This window comes from Sciurus carolinensis, chromosome 13 (assembly GCF_902686445.1).
Source record: "Sciurus carolinensis chromosome 13, mSciCar1.2, whole genome shotgun sequence".
NCBI classification, from domain to species: Eukaryota; Metazoa; Chordata; class Mammalia; order Rodentia; family Sciuridae; genus Sciurus; species Sciurus carolinensis.
This window is the reverse complement of record NC_062225.1, coordinates 41,106,986-41,128,367: the sequence shown is the minus strand read 5'-3', so window position 1 is coordinate 41,128,367 and position 21,382 is coordinate 41,106,986. Positions and strand designations below refer to the sequence as shown.

The 21,382-nt window shown below is 32.8% G+C and overlaps 1 protein-coding gene across 1 annotated transcript in view; it reads left to right on the top strand.

Moving 5' to 3' along the window:
• Ehbp1 (EH domain binding protein 1) overlaps positions 1-21,382 on the top strand; it is a 310,593-nt gene that overhangs the window by 196,356 nt on the left and 92,855 nt on the right. The window contains 3 exon segments of the mRNA XM_047522702.1: positions 10,445-10,623; positions 11,447-11,495; positions 16,519-17,421. Of these exon segments, the coding sequence (XP_047378658.1) occupies positions 10,445-10,623; positions 11,447-11,495; positions 16,519-17,421 (1,131 nt within the window).

Genomic DNA, 21,382 nt, shown 5'->3' with positions numbered 1-21,382 from the left:
TAAGGTGTTAATATTCCATATATGTAGCAAGCTGCTAAAGCCTAACAACAAAATAATAACCCAATTCAAAATTAGGTAAAGGACTTGGGTATACATTTTTTCCAAAGGAGACATACAAATGGCCAATAGTTATGTGAAAAGATGCTCAATATCAATAATCATTAGGAAATGCAAATCAAAACCACAATGAGACACCACTTCACATCCGTTAAAATTGCTACTATTGAAAAAAAAACCCAAACAGAAAAGGCAGGGATATAGAAGAATAAGATTTTATAAACTAATGTTGTGAATGTAAAATGATAGGGTGCCATGGAAAATGGTACAGTGGTTCCTCAAAAAGTTAAAAATAGAATTCCATATAATCCATCAATTTCATTTCTGGGTATGTACCCAAATGAATTGAAAAAAAAAAGATTGAGAACATATATTTGAACACCTGTGTTTATAGTAGCATTTATGTACAATAGTGAAAACATAGAAGTAACCCTAAGTATCCATCAATAGATGACTGGATGAGCAAAATGTGAGATATACATAAAATGGAATATTTAGCCTTTAAAACAAAAATTCTGACAAATGCTGAATGGATGAAGTTTTAAAAATTATGCTATGTTAAAAAACCAGGCACAAAGAAACAAGTACTGTGTGTGATTCCACTTATGTACCAAGAGTAATCAAAATCATAGTAACAAAAGCAGGGGTTGTGAGTATATATCAGTGAGTAGGGTGCTTGCATAGCATTTGCAAAGCCCTGAGTTTGATCCCCAGTGCTGCAAATAATATAACAACAACAATAATAACAATTTTAATAATAAATAAAAACTTTTTAAAAAAGGGATTAGGACAGCAAACATAGTATGTTAGCATTATCAGATATGCAGGGCCATAAGTAAGTGACAAGTCCAAGTGGATGAGTGTGCACCACTCTGGCTTATAAGACCCATGATCTAAAATACCTTGTACATATAACTATCAGATCTCCCAAGGGACATGCTAAGTTATAAGAATCATAGTGTAAGGAAGCTATAGCCTTTGTTTTTCAATAGACATTTATATTTTATTCATAAGCTTCCAAGTCTGCATGAAGTTTACCAACCATGGGTCATTTTATAATAAATATTATAACAGAGATGACGTTTTGTGTTTATCATAATCCAATATATTTTCATGGAAATGATGTTAGGAGATGGTAAACTTGAGGTCAATTATTTTTGTGTGTGTGTGAAGAAAGGGTTTGGGCCTGCTGTTTAATCTTTTCTTCCTCGGGGGGGAAATCATATCTTTATAAAATTGAATCTTCTAATCTATGCACATGGTATACTCCCCATTGCTTTAGGTCTCCTTTACTCTGTCTCACAATAAACCTTGATAGGTTTTTATAGCAGTCATGTGCTTTATTCATAGATTTATTCCCAAGAATAAATGATTTTTGTACAATGTTTTTTTTTTTGCATTGGCTGATATTATCATGTGTTTGATCTTCTTCAGTCTGTTAATAAGGCATATTACATTGACTGATTGCATATGTTGAACCATCCTTGTATTCCAGGCAAAACTCCATTTACTCCTGGTACATAATCCTTTTAATATGTTACTCAATTTGGTTTGCTAGTATTTTGTTGACGATTTTTACATCATATTCATAAGCGATATATTAGTTGATAGTTTTATTTTCTTGTAGTGTTTGGCTTTGGTATCAGGGTTACACAGTGGCCTCATAAAATGAATTAGGGAGCATTCCCTCTTCAGTTTTTAGAAAAGTTTAAGGATTTATGTTAGTTCTTCAAATGTTTGGTAGAATTCACTGGGTGAGGTCAACAGGTTCAAGGTTTTTTTGGGAAACTTTTGATTGCTCATTCAATCATCTTACTAGTTAAAGGTCTATTCACATTTTGTATTTCCACATGATTTAATCTGGATAGATTTTATTTCTAAGAATTTGTTCATTTCACCTAGGTTATCCAATTTTTACAGGATAAAATTTTTTAAAAAGTTTATATCATTTTCTAAGATTTTATTTCTAATAATTTATCCATTTCACCTAGGTTATCCAATTTTTATTGGATAAAAATTTTTAAAAAAATATTACATCATTTTATTTTGTTCCTGATTTAGTATTGTATTGTTTTCTTTATAATGGCCCCATAAACATACAAAATCCTCTGGTAATGTTACCAATAAGAATCCCCATCAAGGGATTTTCTAGAAACAAAATTTAAAGTCATTAAGGACTACAAAATTGGAAAATCAATAATGGTTATTTGCTCACTAATCAGGTATGTCCCATTCCACCATAACCACAATCCTAAAGAAAAAGAACAGAGGGACAAAATTATATATAAGGATCTACAACAAAACTAACACAAATTCAAGAAGGGCACAGATTAGGTGTGGAAAAACTTCAAATGACATGGATCAAAGACCATGACACTTTATTTTGTTTTCAGGATGACAAGATCACCTTAAAGGACTTAAAATCAGCATACTATAGTGACACAGCCAAATCAGTGTTTATAGCAGCTCAGTTCACAATAGCTAAGTTGTGGAATCAACCTAGGTGCCCTTCAACAGATGAATGGATAAAGAAAATGTGCTATATTTACACAATGGATTATTATTCAGCCATAAAGAGAAATGAAATTATGGCATTTTCCAGTAAACAGATGGAAGTGGAAACTATCATGCTAAGTGAAATAAGCCAATCCCAAAAAAACCAAAGGTCAAATATTCTCTGATATGCAGTTGCTAACACACAATAAGATGCGGGGAGGAAAGAATAGAAGTTCATTGGGTTAGATGAAGGGAAGGGAGGGGAGATGGGCATAGAAAAGACAGTAGAATGAATGGGATATAACTTTCCTAGATTCATATATGAATACACAATCAGTGAAACTCCACATGAAAAACCACAAGAATGGGAAGTTATACTGCATGTATTTATATGTCAAAATACATTCTACTGTCATGTATATCTAAAAAGAACAAATAAAATAAAGGGGGAAAAAAATCACCTTACAATGCATGACTGCTTTTGATTTTATTTTTTTGTCTCAATGAATGGTTCTAGTTTTTAAATTTTTTTTTGATATATAGGAATACAGTTTTATACATTGATGCCTTACTAAATTTAATTAATTCTAATAAATTATCAATAAATTATTTTGGGTTTTCCTCATACTCAATTATTTACTATAAATAATAGTATTTATTACTTATATATAAAATATCAGTTTACAATTTTGTTTCTTTTCTATTTATACCTTTATATCTTTTTTTTTACCTTAATGTACCAACTAGAATATTTAGTACAATGCTGAATAAAAGTGGTGATAGATTCTTAATCTCAAAAGGGAAACCTATGAATATTAAATATTTCACCACTGTGGTATTTACTAGGCTTTTTATAAGCCAGGGAAACTTCTACTTAATACTGGCTTGCTGAGATTATTTTTAGAATATAAATGGACATTAGTTTTATTAAATTTTTTTTGCATCTATTTAGATAATCTTGTTGTTTTCCCTTTATAATTTGCTAATTTGTTAAATTATCTCCATAGATTTTCTAAACCAGGTGTACATTCCTGAGTTAAATATAATTTGTCAAAGATGTATTCTTATAGACTGCCAATACTTTTCATTAAAACTTCTGCCTCTGTATTTATGACAGGTTTTCCTATAATTTTACCTTTCCTGTTACATTTTAGTGTAAAGATTTGCTAGGCTTAACAAGTAAATTAGTTATTTCCTGTTCTCTGGAAGAATTTATGTAGTATTGGAGAAATTTCTTCCTTGAATGAGTGTTTAATAAATCTTACTTGTAAAACCAGCTGCAGTTTTCCTTATGAGGTTTTAAAATTTATTTTCAAATTATCTAATAGTTACAAGTTAGAGAACTATCTAGGTTTTCTATTTGTACTTGTGTCTCTTTGGGGAAACTGTACTTTCTAGACATTGCTTCCCTCTTTTTTCACATTAGAAGTTAAGATTTTGTGTTTTTACATGTAAGCAACCTTTGACTTCATTGATACTATCTATGGTATACTTAGTTACTATTTCATTTTCTTTTCTCTGAGCTTTTTATTTCATTTTTTCTCCTTTTTGAGGTTGGTGGTGGGACTTAACAGTGGTATTTGAGAGTCTACCTAAAGTATAACTGTGTCTCAACTCACTCTTCCAGGTCAGCCATTTTAAAATTAGCACTGAGACTGCTCACTCCCTGGCTTTGTGGTTTCTCCATGTCTTGGCTTGGGGATCATTGTTTGATGTTTCTTAGAAGACTTCTTAAAATACTTTGTTCAGCTTTTTTGTTTTTTGTTCTTTTTAGATATGACAGTACTTTATTCAACTTTTTAAAAATTATGTTCAGAGGAAGGATAGTCTTAGGTTAATGTAAGTGGAAGTTCCAATGTCATTTTAAACACAGTTTAATTTTTCTGATTATCTAGATCTAGATAACAAGACCTAACCTCAGTTTTACTATGAGAATAAAGTGATTTAAAGGAAAACACTTCAAAAAAAAAAAAAAAAAGAAAGATCAATATAGATACAGATGTTCTTGTTCTCACCACGGATGTTATTTTAGACTTATCAAATACTAAAATTTATCCAGTGTTCCCTCAATCATGATTTGCAATAATTGGGGAAAGACTTTTAAGAGTCAGCAATACCAAAACCAAAATGTGTTGTAAAGCTTTAGCAATAGTAGTGTATATCTCATTGTTCTGGACTTTACTAATTCTTGTTATAGTTCTAACCAGTGAACTCAAATCCAACAGAGTGGACAAAAAGGTTATATTAACAGAATACTCCTAGGTTTAAATTTTTTGGATCAGTTGCCTTTTTTGAACCAATTAGTTTAACATACACAGGGCAGTGATCTATGTGAAGATAAGAAGTTGAGAGAGTCATTGGTTAGTCTCAAGACAACTGAGATTAAGACTATATTATCTTGAAATGTGAAATGCATGTTGTTTAAGAGCACAGAAGTTGGACTGGGCCATGCATAGAGCTCACAACTGTAATCCCAGTAGCTCAGGAGGCTGAGGCAGAAAGATTACAAGTTCAAGAGCTGCCTCAGCAACTTAGCAAGGCTCTAAGCAGCTTAGGGAGACTCTTGTCTCAAAATAAAAAAGAACTGGGGATATAGTCCAGTGGTAAAATGCCTCTGGGTTCACCAGTACCAAAAAAAAAAAAAAAAAGTTGGCCTGGAAACACCTTGATATAGATTCTAATTCTTCTACTTCCTAACCTGTTTCCTAACTATAAATTAAAAATGCAATATTTATCTCAAAGGAGTTTTGAATATTAAAAGAAAAACTTTGTAAAGGTTTTAACATTGAATGTGAAAAATAGTAGGTGCTTAGTATCTATTACTTGAACTTATGAAAATTTTAAAAAGCCTTTTTGTAGCTAAAAAAAAAAGTGAATGTACTATAGTAAAGAAAATAGTAATAAGAGCTCTAAGAGATATAGAGTCAAATGAACATTGAAAATGGTTCCCTACTGACTGGGAATTGGGAGGAGATTTTGTGCAGATGATAATCGAACTAAATTTTTAAGGTAGAGTGTAGCATTTTGTGGCAGTTATACTGGGACAGAAAGTAGTCCAAGTGGAGGTGATTTGTATGACCAAAGATGGGGGAACCTGGGGATTAGGCAGGAAAGCATAAGAATTTTAGAGAATGGTGTGTCATCCTAGGGAGTAAATACACTGAAAAAGTTTTGGAATTAAATGCTCAGAAATAGTTTATCATCACTTTATATGTTCTACGGAGAAGTTAGCTATGGTATTTTTTTTTTTTTTTTTTTTTGCTTTGTTTGCAAGAGCAAAACCTTTTATTTAAAGGGTAGAACAGAGAGAGAGAGAGAGAGAGAGAGAGACCCCGAGAGAGAGAGAGAGAGAGAGAGAGAGACCCCAAGAGAGAGAGAGAGAGAGGGAGAGAGAGAGAGAGAGAGAGAGACCCCAAGAGAGAGAGAGAGGGAGAGAGAGAGAGAGAGAGAGACCTCCAGAGAAGAGGGAGTTCAGAAGAGAGAGAGAGAGAGAGAGAGAGAGAGAGACCTCCAGAGAAGAGGGAGTTCAGAACTGGTGCCCAAGAGAGTTGGGGTGTCTTGCCCCTTTTATAGATTTTAGGTTTGCTTTCTTCTCAAGTCCTCTCCTCCTCTTATCTGGCCTACTTGACCAAAAGCCTGGAGAGGAGCTGAGCTACCCAAGAGGTACCTCTCCCTATTTTCCATATCTGCCCAGAAAGGCAGAAAGGAAGCCCCCCAGGGGGCATTCATTAACATCTCCTTGCTGGAGGAACAATTCCCTGGAGGCAGGTGACCTTGGCAACAGGTGAGGAGGAGGGGGAAGTGCTCTGGAGGTATTAGCATTTTATTTCCTTTTGAATGGGCCTCCGTATTCCTGACCCAATCATTCATTATCTAAGCTATTTCCCATATTTTCTGTCCTTTTGCCCTGGCCTCAATCCCCCTTCTGATTTCAGGAATCCTTACTGCTGTAAGGGGAAATGGGCGATGACCACTCTGGCTGTAGCTGTACTTCAAATAGACTCCATGCTATGACAGTAGGTCATGAGAGGGAGAATTTGGAAGAAAGAAACCTTGTTAGGAAGATTTTTGCAATAGTTTAGTCAAAAGAAGGTAGATTACAAAAATATAACCATAGAATCAAAACTGTCCATGTATTAACTTGTAAAAGAGGACAGGTGAAGGAAGAATTCAAAGGTAATTCAAAGATTAAGTCTAGACAATTGGGACAATAGCAGTATCATTTGCAAACACAGTGAAAATTAGCAGTTTGCAAGAAAAGATTATAAATATGGTTTTGAACATAATGAGATTGAATTTACATGACAGGAAGGATAGCCAGCTAAAAATGTCAATTTGAGATGGTTCGAACTGTAAATGTACATTTGGGAATCATCTGCATGGAAGTGGTAGTCAGAATCCTGAGAATGAATCAACACAAAGTATGGAAAGAAAAACTAGTTAGAGAAATATCTAAAGGAATGTGTAGCTGTTCAGTGGAAGAAGGGGAGATAACAAAAGAAACTGTAGACATGGTAGAGCAGAAAAGAATGGAACTGAAATTTCTTATAGCTTTTGAAATTTAGGAAAATTTTTCAGCAAGTTATTTGACTAGGTTTTTGAAACAGATACTACTGCCATTGTTAGGAAGAATATCTTGGTGGCCTTCTTATTAACATGTAATCTGCTATGTTAACAGAAATAACATATTAAAATTATCTATTTGAAAGTTGGGTTCTGACCTTTATGAACAGATTTTGCTGTTTTTCTTTCTCTGGAAAGCAATATATAACAGTCATTCAGGGCTTCTTTCACCAAACACATAAGAGTAGATACATTACCAAGAATTTCAGGTGACCTGTTTTACACATAGAATATCAAGGCGTCAATATTATTTTCTAGTTAGAACTTTGCAAAGTAAAACCTTCAGTACATTAAATTTGTGGCCTTTGAAGTTCCAAAGGAACCCCCCCAAATAGAAGTTTAGTGTTGATAATGCTTTGGTGTTAATAATAATTGCAGTTAGCATTGATTAACATTAACTGAATTATCTTGCTATACATCATGTCACATTTTTAAATGCATTTATTCATTTAACAGTGTTTATTGAGTGTCTGCTGTCATTGAGTACCTGGGATAGGTTAATAAATAAAACAGATTATTGATCTCATAGATCTTTTATTTAGTGATGACAGGTATAATAACTAATAAAGTATATGAACTATATAAAGATGGTAAGTACTATGGAAAAAATAGAACAATATAAGGTCTGTCAGGAATGCTGGTTTGGAATTGGGTGATTGAGATAGGCTGCATTATTAAACAGCATATGTCTAAATGGTGAAGGCTGCATTGTAGTTAAGCTTGCAGATTCCTATGAGGAGAACACCAGGAAAATGGAACAGTTCTTGCAAAGGTCCTAAGGTGGGACCATGTCTTTGGTATATAAGGAACAACAAAAGTTCATTATGGTTCAAAGTGATCAAAGGAAAGAGTAGTAGATAAAATCAGAGAGAGGTAGTAAGATGAAGAAGAAAGAGATCTTATTATTATGACACTATGAAATAGTTAACCATTGTAATCCCCATTTTACAGATAAGGAAACTGAGACATAAAGAAAAGAGAAGTACCCTGCCATAACATTGTAACAAGAAGCAAACTATTTGATGCAATTATATACTGAAAGTTTCAAAGTGCTTTAATTATTCATTCCTTTATGACTCTCTGCAAAATATTAGATGAAAGATCAGAAGTTCTGGAGTAGCTGATTCATTTAATAGTGTCTCTAATTTTCTTTTTCTGCAAATCAATATCACCATTTATAGGGTTTGTAATTTCATTACTTTCAATTTCATATGAAGGGCAGTCAGTTTTCCTAGTTTTTGATTGAAACATATCCAAACTTTGGTGAATTCTTTCTGTCTTTTTATATTGAGTCTTAGAGATAGAAGAATATTAATAATCATAATACCATGATATATATTCTTTATTTTTACATATAGAAATTCATTCTAAATTGTAACAGTGATAATGACATTTATATATTACCTCTGTACATGTGACTGATAATTTGAATGAATCAGTATAATGATAATTATAGGATTATCTGGCCCATGTTCATACTAACCATGCTTGAAGTGATTCAGTGCCTTAATATAATTTCATATGGAATTGTAATAAAGACAATCTTAAAAGTAGTAGACAAATAAATAATAGAAAAGTCTAAGAAAAAGTGTGTATGTGCCTAGTTTAGTGATCCCCTAGTTTATTCATAGACCACACTTTACTTTCAAGTTAAGTGACTAGATGGATTTGAAAGTCACAGAGGACAATTAAGTGAAAAAAGCATTTAATAGTTCATTTTTATATGTTAGATTAACAAAGAGCCATTATTTATTCTAAAGTAAATTTACTATATTGGGAATTCTATATTTACCCACTTTTTCATATTAAGTTGAATCGATCCAAATTTGTTGATTTTTATAATCCATACTTCTTTTTTTAGCATTGGTGTAGGTGATCATTGAAAGAACAGTGCTTTGCTAGATTCATAGTTGTTTATATAATGATTTGTTAATCTGACAGTTAATAAAAATGAGAAATTACATCCTTGGTGTTTCTTGGTAGTCTTCCCACTGAAGTAGTAAATGCATAAATCAAAATTATGTGTGGTTGATGATTTTAATCATTTGGCACTGACATGCTTTTGTCAAGTGGGGGCATCATTGGTCTTTCTTAAATATGTAAGAATGGCTTACGGTTAAATTTAAATAACATTAAGGGTAAATAATTGTTCTCCTTTCACCTTTTTTTAGAAGGCCTTTCTTTTTTTGTCTGTCATATTACCATAGTGAGCACTTTTAATTAATAAGAAGATTAAAATCCAGAATTACTTAGTTGATTTCTTTATATTTTTCCATTATGTCAGCCTCCAAAGTTATTGTCACAAAATGTAGTTGTTCTTCAGTAAAAGAAAATGACATAATTTTAAGAACAATAAAAATTTAGAATAAAAATCTTATAATATAGTCTTAATTTTATTCCCATCTTGTAGTCTTAAATATATAAATGAGGGGGAAAGAAAATGTTAAAGATTTTAAGAACATTTATAACCAGCTTAGGTAATACTGAAAAATAGTTCTTAGTGATAATTAAAATATATTTTGAGTATATCCAAAATGCATACTTGTTGTATACTGTTGCTACCAGTAACTGTCTATTGCTAATAACTCTAAAACTGTTATGCTGTTATTTAAATGCATATGCTTGTATATGATAATCATTGTTAGTTTTTAAAAATGCATATATGATTATTGTATTTTAAAAACTTGATGGGCTGTGGTTATGGCTCAGTCATAGAGCACTTGCCTAGCATGTATGAGGCACTGGGTTCAATTCTCAGCACTGAATACAAACAAATAAAATAAAGGTCCATAAACAACTAAAAATATATGTTAAAAAAAACTTTGCTATGATTTTGATCTCTCTGCTACTAACAATTTAGACTTTAAAATGCATTCTTTTTAATCTGGTTGAAAAGGAACCATATTTATACATGATTGCAATAGGGGGAAATTTTTTTAGTGTGTGAAAGTTGCACAGGTATTCAGCATTAAGTATTTAAATACTTTAACATGATGTTTCCATCAGTAAAACTCTTTGCTTATTCTTATGTATAACTTTAAAATCTCACCTATCTACATCCTTGTCAGGCAAATGCCATGGGCTAAAACTGAAGATAATAACTTAAGATTTGTGTCTCCCTCTTGGAGGTTACAGTTGTCATGAATTGACAGCTCTGAAGGACCTAAACTGACATCAAAGGGTTCAAATGATCTAGTTAGGTCAATTAATGTTAATTTTCATCTTCCATTAAATTCTTTTAATGTTTTCCTCTTTTCCTTTTTTCTAGCCAAGTCCTATACCAAGTCCTATTTTGGGGCGAAAGCCAAATGCTAGTCAGTCATTGCTTGTATGGTGCAAAGAAGTTACAAAAAACTACCGAGGAGTGAAAATCACCAATTTTACTACATCGTGGAGAAATGGTTTATCTTTTTGTGCAATATTACACCACTTTAGACCAGACTTAATGTAAGTAGAAACATTTCCATTCCCTATTAATGTTGCATAAATAATAGAATTTTTTTCTTTTTCTTTTGGCAGTACTGGGGATTAAACCCAGGGATGCTCCTCCACTGAGCTACCTTCCCAGTTCATTTTATTTTATTTTATTTTATTTTATTTTGAGACATGGTCTCACTAAGTTTCCCAGGTTGACCCCAAAGTTGCAATCCCCTTACCTTAGCAAGTAGTTGATATAGTCATTTATGCTACTGTGCTCCAGTGCTTATACATTTTTTAAAAGAAACCAAAATTATTTCTTAGCACATGTCCTGAAATACTTGACTTTATATTTCTTTTTTGCTAGCCACACCTTTTGCTTTTTTGAGAGAAGTATATGCCAGGAAAACGCCTTCCTTCCCAATACCTAAAAAACATATTTTCCCTTTTTTAAAAAAATGATTTTTCTCCTTAATCTGACTTCAAATTATTATGAAAATTGTGCTAATGTTAAAATGAGATGAGATAAATAAGCCTGTAGCTCTTTCTACATTGACAACAAGGGATTACCTCATGGTAAATTTGGTTGTCACTGCTAGTCTCTAGTCCCCTGCCCTAACTTCTCTTTTAGATGGAAAGCTTCAGGCAGTGAAACATGTAATCACTGTTTTTATTTATTTATTTATTTATTTCCTTAATTTTCCACACTATTAGTTTTGTTGATTGAATTTCTGTGAAATTGCTGGTTACTCTTTGGTATTATTGAATGTCAAATTTTTAGATTCAGTTTGTTTTAAAAACAGCTGTTTTTATCAAATACTGCATGTACCTACTGTGCCATTTTCTCCCTCAGTGACTACAAGTCTCTGAATCCTCAAGATATTAAAGAGAACAACAAAAAGGTAAGAAATGCCAAGGGGGAAAATACATAGTTTCAATTTTGGCTTCTCTGCAGGTTTTTATTAATTTGAGGGAAGTGAAGGGAGTTTTGGTGAGGTCCTAACTGTAGCTCACAGAAGGTAGTTTGCATTTGGCAGTTCAGATAGGATGTTTGGTTTACTTTGGTTTATCAGGACTTTAAAAATCCAAGAGCCAGACTGGCATCAGATTATAATATGTGTATGATCTTCGTTTACTGTTAAATGTTAAAACATATTGCTTTTTTTCTAAGATTTAGCTTTTAAAAGTACACCCAAAACTGTTGTGTCATAACTCTTATATAACACCTTCTAACACATTTTTCTAATGTGTTAGAAGAAAATGAGAGGCAGGAACCTGATAGGTAAACAAGAAACAGTGACTAGATTTGTAGAAACATTGGTTCTTTTCTCTTTCTAGTAAACTATGTATGTTTTTCCATATAACGAATTAAAATATACTGAGATCAGAGCTTCCTAACTGGTATTTGAAGATATTGAGCCTTTCAGCCTTCAGAGCAACTGCATAGGGCTGAGTTGCTGGAGCCCTATGGGCCAGCTGACTGTGGCTAGAGGCTGATGTATCTGTTTATCCCAGGACACAGTACAGGATTATAATTTCTATGTGCAAGGAAGGAAGTGCCTAACTCTGCACACATTAGATACAGAATTGAATTCTTCATTTTAAAACAAATGTAATGTAGTGTTTTCTTAGGAGTTTTGTTGTTGTTGTTGTTGTTGTTAATTTTTACAGTACTGGGATTGAACCCAGGGGAGCTTTATCACCTAGCTACACCCTTAGTCCTTTTTATTTTTTGAGACAGGGTATCACTGAGTTGCTGAGGCTAGTCTCGAACTTGAGATCCTCTTGCCTCAGCCTTCTGAGTTGTTGGGATTATAGGCATGCACTACCATGTGTGCCAGAAAAGGAGTTCTTAACCTGTGATCTCTGGATAGGATTCAGGAGGTCTTTGAAAATGTTCAGTTTTTCAGTATTTTCTTAGTTGTATTTTTCAGTATAATTGGTTCTTTTGATTCTTATCTATTCTATAATTGTAAAATGTTCTGAGATGTGTCTGTTGCCAAATGGGTTCATAGGACAGTGATTAAAGGACCACTAGACAGAAGTTTTTGTTTTTGTTTTTGTTTTTGTTTGTTTGGGGGACCATGGATTGAACCCAGGAGTACTTAACCACTAAATCACATACCCAGCCTTTTTTGTTTTTTGCTTTTGTTTTTGTTGTTTTTGAGACAGGTTCTTGGTAAATTGCTTAGAGCCTCATTAAGTTGCTGAGACTGCCTTTGAACTTGTGATCCTCCTGCCTCAGCCTCCCAAGCCACTGGGATTACAGGCATGCGCCACAGTACCCGACTTAAGACAGTTTTTAATTTGTTTTAAATTAGATCATTGAAACCACTGGTGATAAAAGTCTTGGACTAGGCCTGGTTATATATGCCTATTATCCCAGCAACTTGGAAGGCTAAGGCAGAAAGATCACAAGTTTAAGCTAGCCTCTGTAATTTAATAAGACTGTCTCAAAATAAAATATAAAGGGCAAAAGGTGTGGCCCAGTGGTAGAGGGCCTTTGTGTTCAGTCTCTAGTACCACCACCAAAAAAAAAAAAAGTCTTAAAATTTTATGAAAGTTCAATTAAGAACAAGAATTTAAGTCTGGGGATATAGCTCAGTGGTAGAGCACCTTCCTAAGCTGCACAAGGGCCTGGGAATCCCTAGCATGATGAAGAAAATAAAAATTTTCTCACAAAATAATTTTTATACTTTTGTTTTTCTCTAAAACCAAAAATTTATATGCCATTAAAAAATTCTTCTTTCTTTGAAAATGCATGGCTCTGGCCCTACAGTAATAATACATTTTAAAACTGCCATTTTAAGAAATCGATATATACCACCAAAAATAGGCAATCCTTAAAAATCAGTATTATTTTCTTCATAGAAATTGTCTAGGGTGCAGGGGTTGTAGCTCAATGACTGAGTACTTGCCTAGCTCTAGCATACATGAGGCACTGGATTTGATCCTAAAGCACCACATAAAAATAAATAAATAAGTTGGAGGTATTGTGTCCATCTACAACTAAAAAAAAAAAAAAAAAATTAAAAAAAAATTAACTCTCTTGTGGGCATGCTATAAAGTAGGTCATTCTCATGAATTATTTCCTGTGTGATTTTGGAATACCTATATCTATTAAAGTAAAAGCCTTTTTAGTTGTCAATGGACCTTTATTTAATTTATTTATTTATATGCAGTGCTGAGGATCAAACCTGAGGTTTGATCCTCATGAGGTTGTCACACATGCCAGGCAAGCGCTCTACCATTGAGCCACAACTCCAACTCAAATGCCTTTTTAATTAAGTAAATTATGTTCTTATATGTGTGTATTTTCTTGCATTTTAATAAAATACTAAGCCAAATTAAATACAGATATAAGCATTATAAAATAAGCCATTAATAGCTGATAGATAGCAGTGGTCAAGTCCATAGTGTGAGCTGCTCAGAAGACTGAAGGCTGAGATGGGAGGCTGGTCATTAAACCAGGAGTTCAGGACCAGCCTGGTCAACTAGCAATACCCCAGTACAAAAATAAATAAAGTTAAAAGAACCATTGTTATTTTTATAAAGTGGAGCTTTTGATTGACTATTCAAATCTTTAAAAATGAAACTATTGAGTTTCCTAACATTTTTAAATAATATAGGGACTCTCATTAAGGCTCAAGTCACACTTTACATTATTTTTTCAGGAACTTAATAATGGTTTGCATACCTTGGATTTACATATTACAAATAGAGAAAAGTATCTTATCAAATTTTTTCTCACACCTGAGGGTGTTTCCCAGTGGTTAGCGCAAATGCTTAACTTATTGAGAACCTGGTTCAATCCCCAAACCTCAATTATATTTTCCAAGGCAGATAATCATGACTTTTGGGAAGACTTTACTTTGAGGATTCTGTTCATTGCACTATTCAATAAATAATTGTTAGTCTTTCCATTCCATCATTTGAAACGTCTTACCTTATATCTACATCGAGTATCTCAGTTGCTACCTGAACATTATTTTCAATTTTGTGCAGATCTTCTCACTAACCCTGAGTACTTTTGAATGAATTTAAAGCAGCACAGTGTCCATGTCTTAAGCTCCACAAAGATCTGTAACGTAACTGGCAATGACTCCTTAAGGACTTACACTTAGGAATGAATAAGGCAATTTCCTTTGAAAATTTTCTTTTTTATTCACACGTAAACACCTAAAAAGACAGTAGGTGACTGACCAGAGCAAAAGAGGTTAACCTACAGGGAAAAAAATTTTATGAAGTCTTGACCTTGCATACAAGAAACTTGTTTGTTTCAAAAATTTTTTTAGTATAATTAGTGTACATAAAATGAATTGCTGCATGAAGCAGAACACTAGCAGGAGTTTTCCTACAAGGAAGCTATCATTTTCCAAGGTCTATAGAAAGTGCTGAATAAAAAAAAAGGCATTTACCTGTGGCATCTGATCTTACCCAATATGTCAGTGTTTTAGATAATTAGGAAATGTTTAGACTACTGCCTGTGGTGCTTTTCCTAATGGTTTGCAATTGATGTCTGTCAATCAAGTAGTCAAGACACACAAGGAAGAAAATGACTTTAATTTTCCTAAAACATGTAAAATACAAACAAGTCTTTACACGCACACCAACTGAGCTATTCTCTCTAGTAAATATTTTGAGGTACCTATATTATGAAGCATAGTGCTGTGAAAATTGAAGAGGTTTTAATATCACAATTTATTTTTCATTTTCTTTCTTACTTACTTCACAACCTTTATTAAACTACAGGAAGAATATGAGACAAGGATTAAATTCAAAGGTAGAAATGTACTTTAACATGTAAGTGCAGAAAGACTGAATACTTTTCAATTGTTAATAATTTCCTAACTTTTTTAAAAAGAAGAACTTTGAATTATTCTTCTAAATCTAGGTTGTTATCTTCATAACATCCCAAAGCAAGAATATATCTAGAGAGTCCTTACTTTCTCTGAGAGTGTATCTAAACCTTTAGCCATATTTTTAATGCTTCCTAGCAACACAATTCTGTTTTCAAAGGTTAGTTCAGGATAGTAATAATTGTAAATTGAGAAATAGCTTTGATTCTTCAAAACCAGAAAAACCTGATATGCCACAGTCATTAAAAAGGCTAACCAAGTAATACAATGCAGTTTCACATTCTCATCTAGGTTGTAGTATTCAAAACATTTCATTCTCTCCAAAATGGATGAAGTAAAAATTGTCAGTCTTCTCATTATGAAAATCAATCTTAATTGGGCATTTTAAAATGTTTGTATGTTGACTGGGCATAATAGCACATCTGTAATCACAGTAGATTTGGAGGCTGAGGCAGGAGGATTGCCAGTTCAAAGCCAGCCTCAGTAATTTAGCAAGATCCTGTCTCAAAATTTAAAAAAAGGGGTGGGGTTGTGAATATGGGTTAGTGGTTAAGCACCCCTGAGTTCAATCCCTGGTACCCAAAAAAAAAAAAAAAAGTTTATGTTTCTAAGCTTAAATAGCATTTATTTGCATTTTATATCTGGTAGTCTTAATAGTTTATCCTTTTGACCTCTCTAGCTCTGCTTTTTCTTCACAAATCACTGCAATTACATTACTATGGAAGAGAGGTTGATAGTAATTCTAGAACTTCAGATGAATTTAGTCTGGTATTTCTTTATATCTTAGTTCCTTCTTTTAAAGATCCGTTTTTAGCTCTTTTATTTTCAGTCTCATTTTTGCTTTTTTTTTTTTTTGGAAAGGAACATCTCAATTGTTGTGTAATTAACTTTTTTCTCTTGATTCTTCTCCACTTTTAAACATTTCTGGCTTTTAGAATTTCATTCTTTTCATGTGATATAATGTCAGTGTACCCTATACAACAAAAATATTAAAATGTTGCTGTTTGAAAAAGGGATGAACTGTCTGAATTATTCACTATATCTTGTGTTTTTCCTTTCTTTGAAGGCTTATGATGGATTTGCCAGCATAGGAATTTCCCGGTTATTGGAACCTTCTGATATGGTTTTATTAGCAATTCCTGACAAACTGACTGTTATGACTTATCTTTATCAAATAAGGGCACATTTCAGTGGCCAAGAATTAAATGTTGTTCAGATAGAGGAAAACAGCAGTAAAAGCACATATAAAGTTGGAAACTATGAAACAGATACAAACAGTTCTATTGATCAAGAAAAATTCTATGCAGAGTTGAGTGATCTGAAGCGGGAGCCTGATCTGCGACAGCCTACCAGTGGAGCAGTAGACTTCTTATCACAGGATGATTCTGTATTCATAAATGATAGTGGGGTTGGAGAGTCAGAAAGTGAGCATCAGACTCCTGATGATCACCTTAGTCCAAGCACAGTCTCCCCTTACTGTCGCCGGACTAAAAGTGACACAGAACCCCAAAAGTCCCAGCAGAGCTCTAGAAGGACTTCAGGATCTGATGACCCTGGAATATGTTCCAATATAGATCCAACCCAAACACAGGTTTTGTTAGGCAAGAAGAGACTATTAAAAGCTGAGACTTTAGAATTAAATGACTTATATGTTGGTGATAAAAAGAAGGATGTGACTCCGCCCTTTATTTGTGATGAGATAGACCAGCGAAAACTTCAGACTCTAGACATCAGTAGTAACTTGGAGCAAGAAAAATTAGAGAATTCCAAAAACTTAGAATGCAGAGCAGATGCTGAATCACCTATCAAAAAACCAAGTTTATCTCCTACTTCCAAACTTGGATACTCATACAATAGAGATGCAGACCTTGCGAAGAAAAAACGTACTTCCCTGAGGCAGACAGAGTCTGATCCAGATGCTGATAGAAACACTTTAAATCATGCAGATCATTCTACCAAAACAGTCCAGGTAAGTGAATTAGAATGATGAGTACTTACATTTAGTAAATAGCAATTCTTTCTTTTTATTTCATTTTGTGTTCATAGAACACCTCAAGATGTTACAAAAAATTGAGTGAAGTAAAATTTGTCACCGTAAAAAAAATCTAAAGTGTACCTGCTGTGTATTTAAAGTTTATTGTAATTTTAAGACTACAAATCTCAAAATTTAGTATCAAAGGATAAAGAATGTTAACTTTTCAAATTAAAATATTATCACTTATAAAAACAATATTTTATAAGAATAAGTCAAAGATGTTTGCTTTCTATTTAATAAGAATATTCTAAAATGAAATACCCAATTAAGTATTTCCTATTTAAAGCATTTTTCTTGAATACTTCACTTGCATTTTAATTGGTATCTTTAGTCTCATCATTGCTTGTGGTTTAAAATCCAGTAGCATCTATATTTCTCCCCACAAGAGTAATATGGTGCAGTTTTGACCCCTCCCTTATTAATATTCACTGTATTGAATCTCTGGTCCCATCAGTTATAAAATATACTATTATTTTATGTACAAAAAATGGCAATAAAGTTATGACATACAGTTTTATCACTTAGAATTATTTTTATCTTATAACTATTGAAAGAACTGTTCAATGCACTTTCATATCATATAAAACACTTATTTAGTCAAAGAAAATAAACTTTAAACAATATGAACTGATTAAGGTATTCATAGAAGCTTTTCACATTTTAAAATCCAGCACTTTTGAATCACTTTTTGATTTAGAGTTGGTAGTCCTGTTTTTCCACACAGTATTATCGCCTGTGCTATCAAAACATGGTGTTATAGCAGTTTTCAAAGTTGGATCTTTTGACCTCTGAGACCCTTTCTGAGAGCCCTCAAAGATAAAGTTTTTATCCTAATGCTAGAGCCTTTTTCACTTTTATCACTCTCATTCTCTCAGAAATGTATTGAGGTGTTTTCTGGAGATTCAATGCTTCCTGGTATTCAACAGATTTAATACAAATATAGGAGAATTCAGCTGATTTTTTTCTTATATTAAAGAGAGTTACAAAAAACTGTAAAATAATGCCATTCTTACTTAGTTTTTGTTTCTTTTAAAGTAGTAAATTTGCAATTAAAACGTTAACATCTAATGTGTTTATGACTATTTCTACATGAAAAAATAATGTTTACATTGTACTAGGTATTGTAAATAATCTGGAGATGATTTAAAGCACATAAGAGAATGTTGCCTAAGTTATGCAAATAGTATGCCATCAAGTGACCAGAGCATCTGCAGAAAATCCACAGGGGGTCCTGGAACTAATCTGAGGGAATACTATATTCAAGTGGTTCTTGACTGAAACGTCAAGGGATTGCTGTCATACCACCAGAAATATTAAGCAATGTATAGAAAACTGTGTCTTGACTGTGAACTGAAAGACAGCAATTATAAGGTGCCAGAAGTATTAGGAAAGAATGTAGAAGCTGATGAAATAGCTCAGAGGTAGAGTGCTTGCCTGACACGTGTGAGTTCCTGGGTTCAATCCCCAGCACTACGGAAAGAGAGAGAGGGAAGGGTGGGAGGGAAGAAGGAAGGGAGGCAAAGAATACTTCTTAGAATCAAAGAAATATAGTAGTTATCAAAGCAAGCCTCTCGTTCTCCTAATTAAAAATCTCAAAGGTCTTAAGTAGCTAAACCTATCTGAAAGTTTTCATGACCACATAGTGTCCATATGTAGTAGATAATCAATACACATCTAGTGATTAACAACTACAGAATCTAATAAGCCTTAGTTGTAATATCATATACATATTTTTCATATTTTTTAGGCAAATGTCTTTATTTAAAACTAGAAACTGATTAATGGTTAAAAATTAGAAATATTCTGTACCTAAGAATCAGTAAACTAGATTCTCATTTTGATTCTGCCATTAACTAGCAGTTTAACATTAACTATTCATTTAAACTCTCTCAATCTTATTTTCCACATATGTTAAAGTGAAGTAATCTCTAAGAGCCCTTCTAGCTCTAAAATTCTTTTATATGATTCCATTTATATGATTGAAGGGCTGTATTGGATGATGGAAACACCATTTATTTATAACTTCATGTTTGTTCACTGTCATTGGTTTATGGGTTGAATTTTGCTTAAGGTGAATTTAAAGGTTTGCTTGGCACTAGGTTGGCAAAAGTAATAATGTCTTGACAACAAAAATTGTAATATGGATGCTGATATTTGGTAGGTTTTTAAGGAATTATTAATATCAACAGTATCTGTTTCTTTGTACAGTATTTTATTCTCAGATATATATCTTTCTACATTTTAGTTTTCTGAAATCAAGATATTACTTATAATAGATAATATATCAGAATTTAATTGGCAGTGTTTATTCTTTCTTAGTAATGAATAAAATTGTGACTTATAATTAAGCATTAGATTATAGGAAATTTGGTAGCTTAATACGGTTTTATAGACTTAACAAAATTATAATGCTACCATGTAAGTGCCTAGTACATGAGTGGCAATTATATATCTTATACTTATCTTTCTAAACTTTACAACTAATGAGGTGAGTTGGTTGAATATTATTTTATATGTGGGAAATCTGGTGTTTACAGAGTATTCTGAGGTCACATAATATATTTTAAAGTTTGAATTCCAAAACAGCCCTGTCTGACTCCAAAGTCTTTGTACCTTTATATTCATGGCATCTCTTTGTTTTTGATCATGATAGCACTAAAAAATAATCATAGCCCAGATGTAAAGAAGTGAGCATTACTGAAAGGCAGTTTCGCAATGTGCATCAAGTCCTTAAAAATGTTTATGACAGCCAGGCATGATGGCTATGTGTGTAGTCCCAGCTACTTGGGATGTTGAGGTGAGAAGATCCATAAGTCCAAGTTCTGCCTGGGCAGCAACATAGCAAGGCCCCATTTCAAAACAACAAAGCAAATGTTTATCTCATTAGAGTCTACTTACAGGGATTTTTTCCTAAGGAGATGGTCAGAATTGTATTCAAAAATTTAAATATAAGAATCTTCACAAAGATATTATTTTTAGGGCTGAGGCTGCAGCTCAGTGTTAGAGAGCTTGTGTTAGCACTGGGTTTATTTCCTAGCAGAGCAGATAAAAACATTATTTATGATAGTGAAAAATTTTCAAACAACCTGTATGTCCAATAAAATAAGTTAGCTAAAGTCTGATGAATGCATCTATATAATAGAATGTTAGGTAGCCTATTAAAATCATATTTTCAAGCTGCATACATAAGGACATTAGAAAAAGCTCATGATAAAGTATTAGGTGTGGGACTGTTATATAACTTAGCGGTACAGTACTTCTCTAACATGTGTGAGACCTGGGTTCAATCCCCAGCACTGGAAAAAAATAAAAAAAGTATTAAGTGAAAAAAACATGATTCTACAATGATGATCTCTGGAAACCATGATTGCTAATTATTTTTCTTCTTTTTACTCATCTCTAATTAGTAATTTTATATTTTTATAATATAATTAGTAATTTTCTAATCAGAAAATAAAATTTGTGTTTGCACAGTTAGTTTTTCACGGTCTGTGTGGTTGGGTCAAATCACTAAAGAACTATAGAATTAGAGCTAGTCGAGTCTTAAGATGATCTACTCTCATTTTCCACATTTCAAAGATAAAAAAATTGAGGGATTAAGAAATAATAATAATAGTTAATATTTATCCAGTGTTTACCATGTGCCAGTGCTTACTGTTACTCTATTACTTACTCATTACAGTATCCTTATGAAAGTTGACCTGTTTTTAATCCCCATTTTATAAATGAGAAAATGGAGGCTTAGAAAGATTGAGTAACTCACCTACAATTAAGTGATGGAACTGGCATTCGAACCCAGATCTGACTCCAAAATTCTTAACCACCATATAATGGAATATAGTATAGTTTTTAAGTGACCTGCTCAATGTTTGCTTATTATTAATGGGAGAGAGAT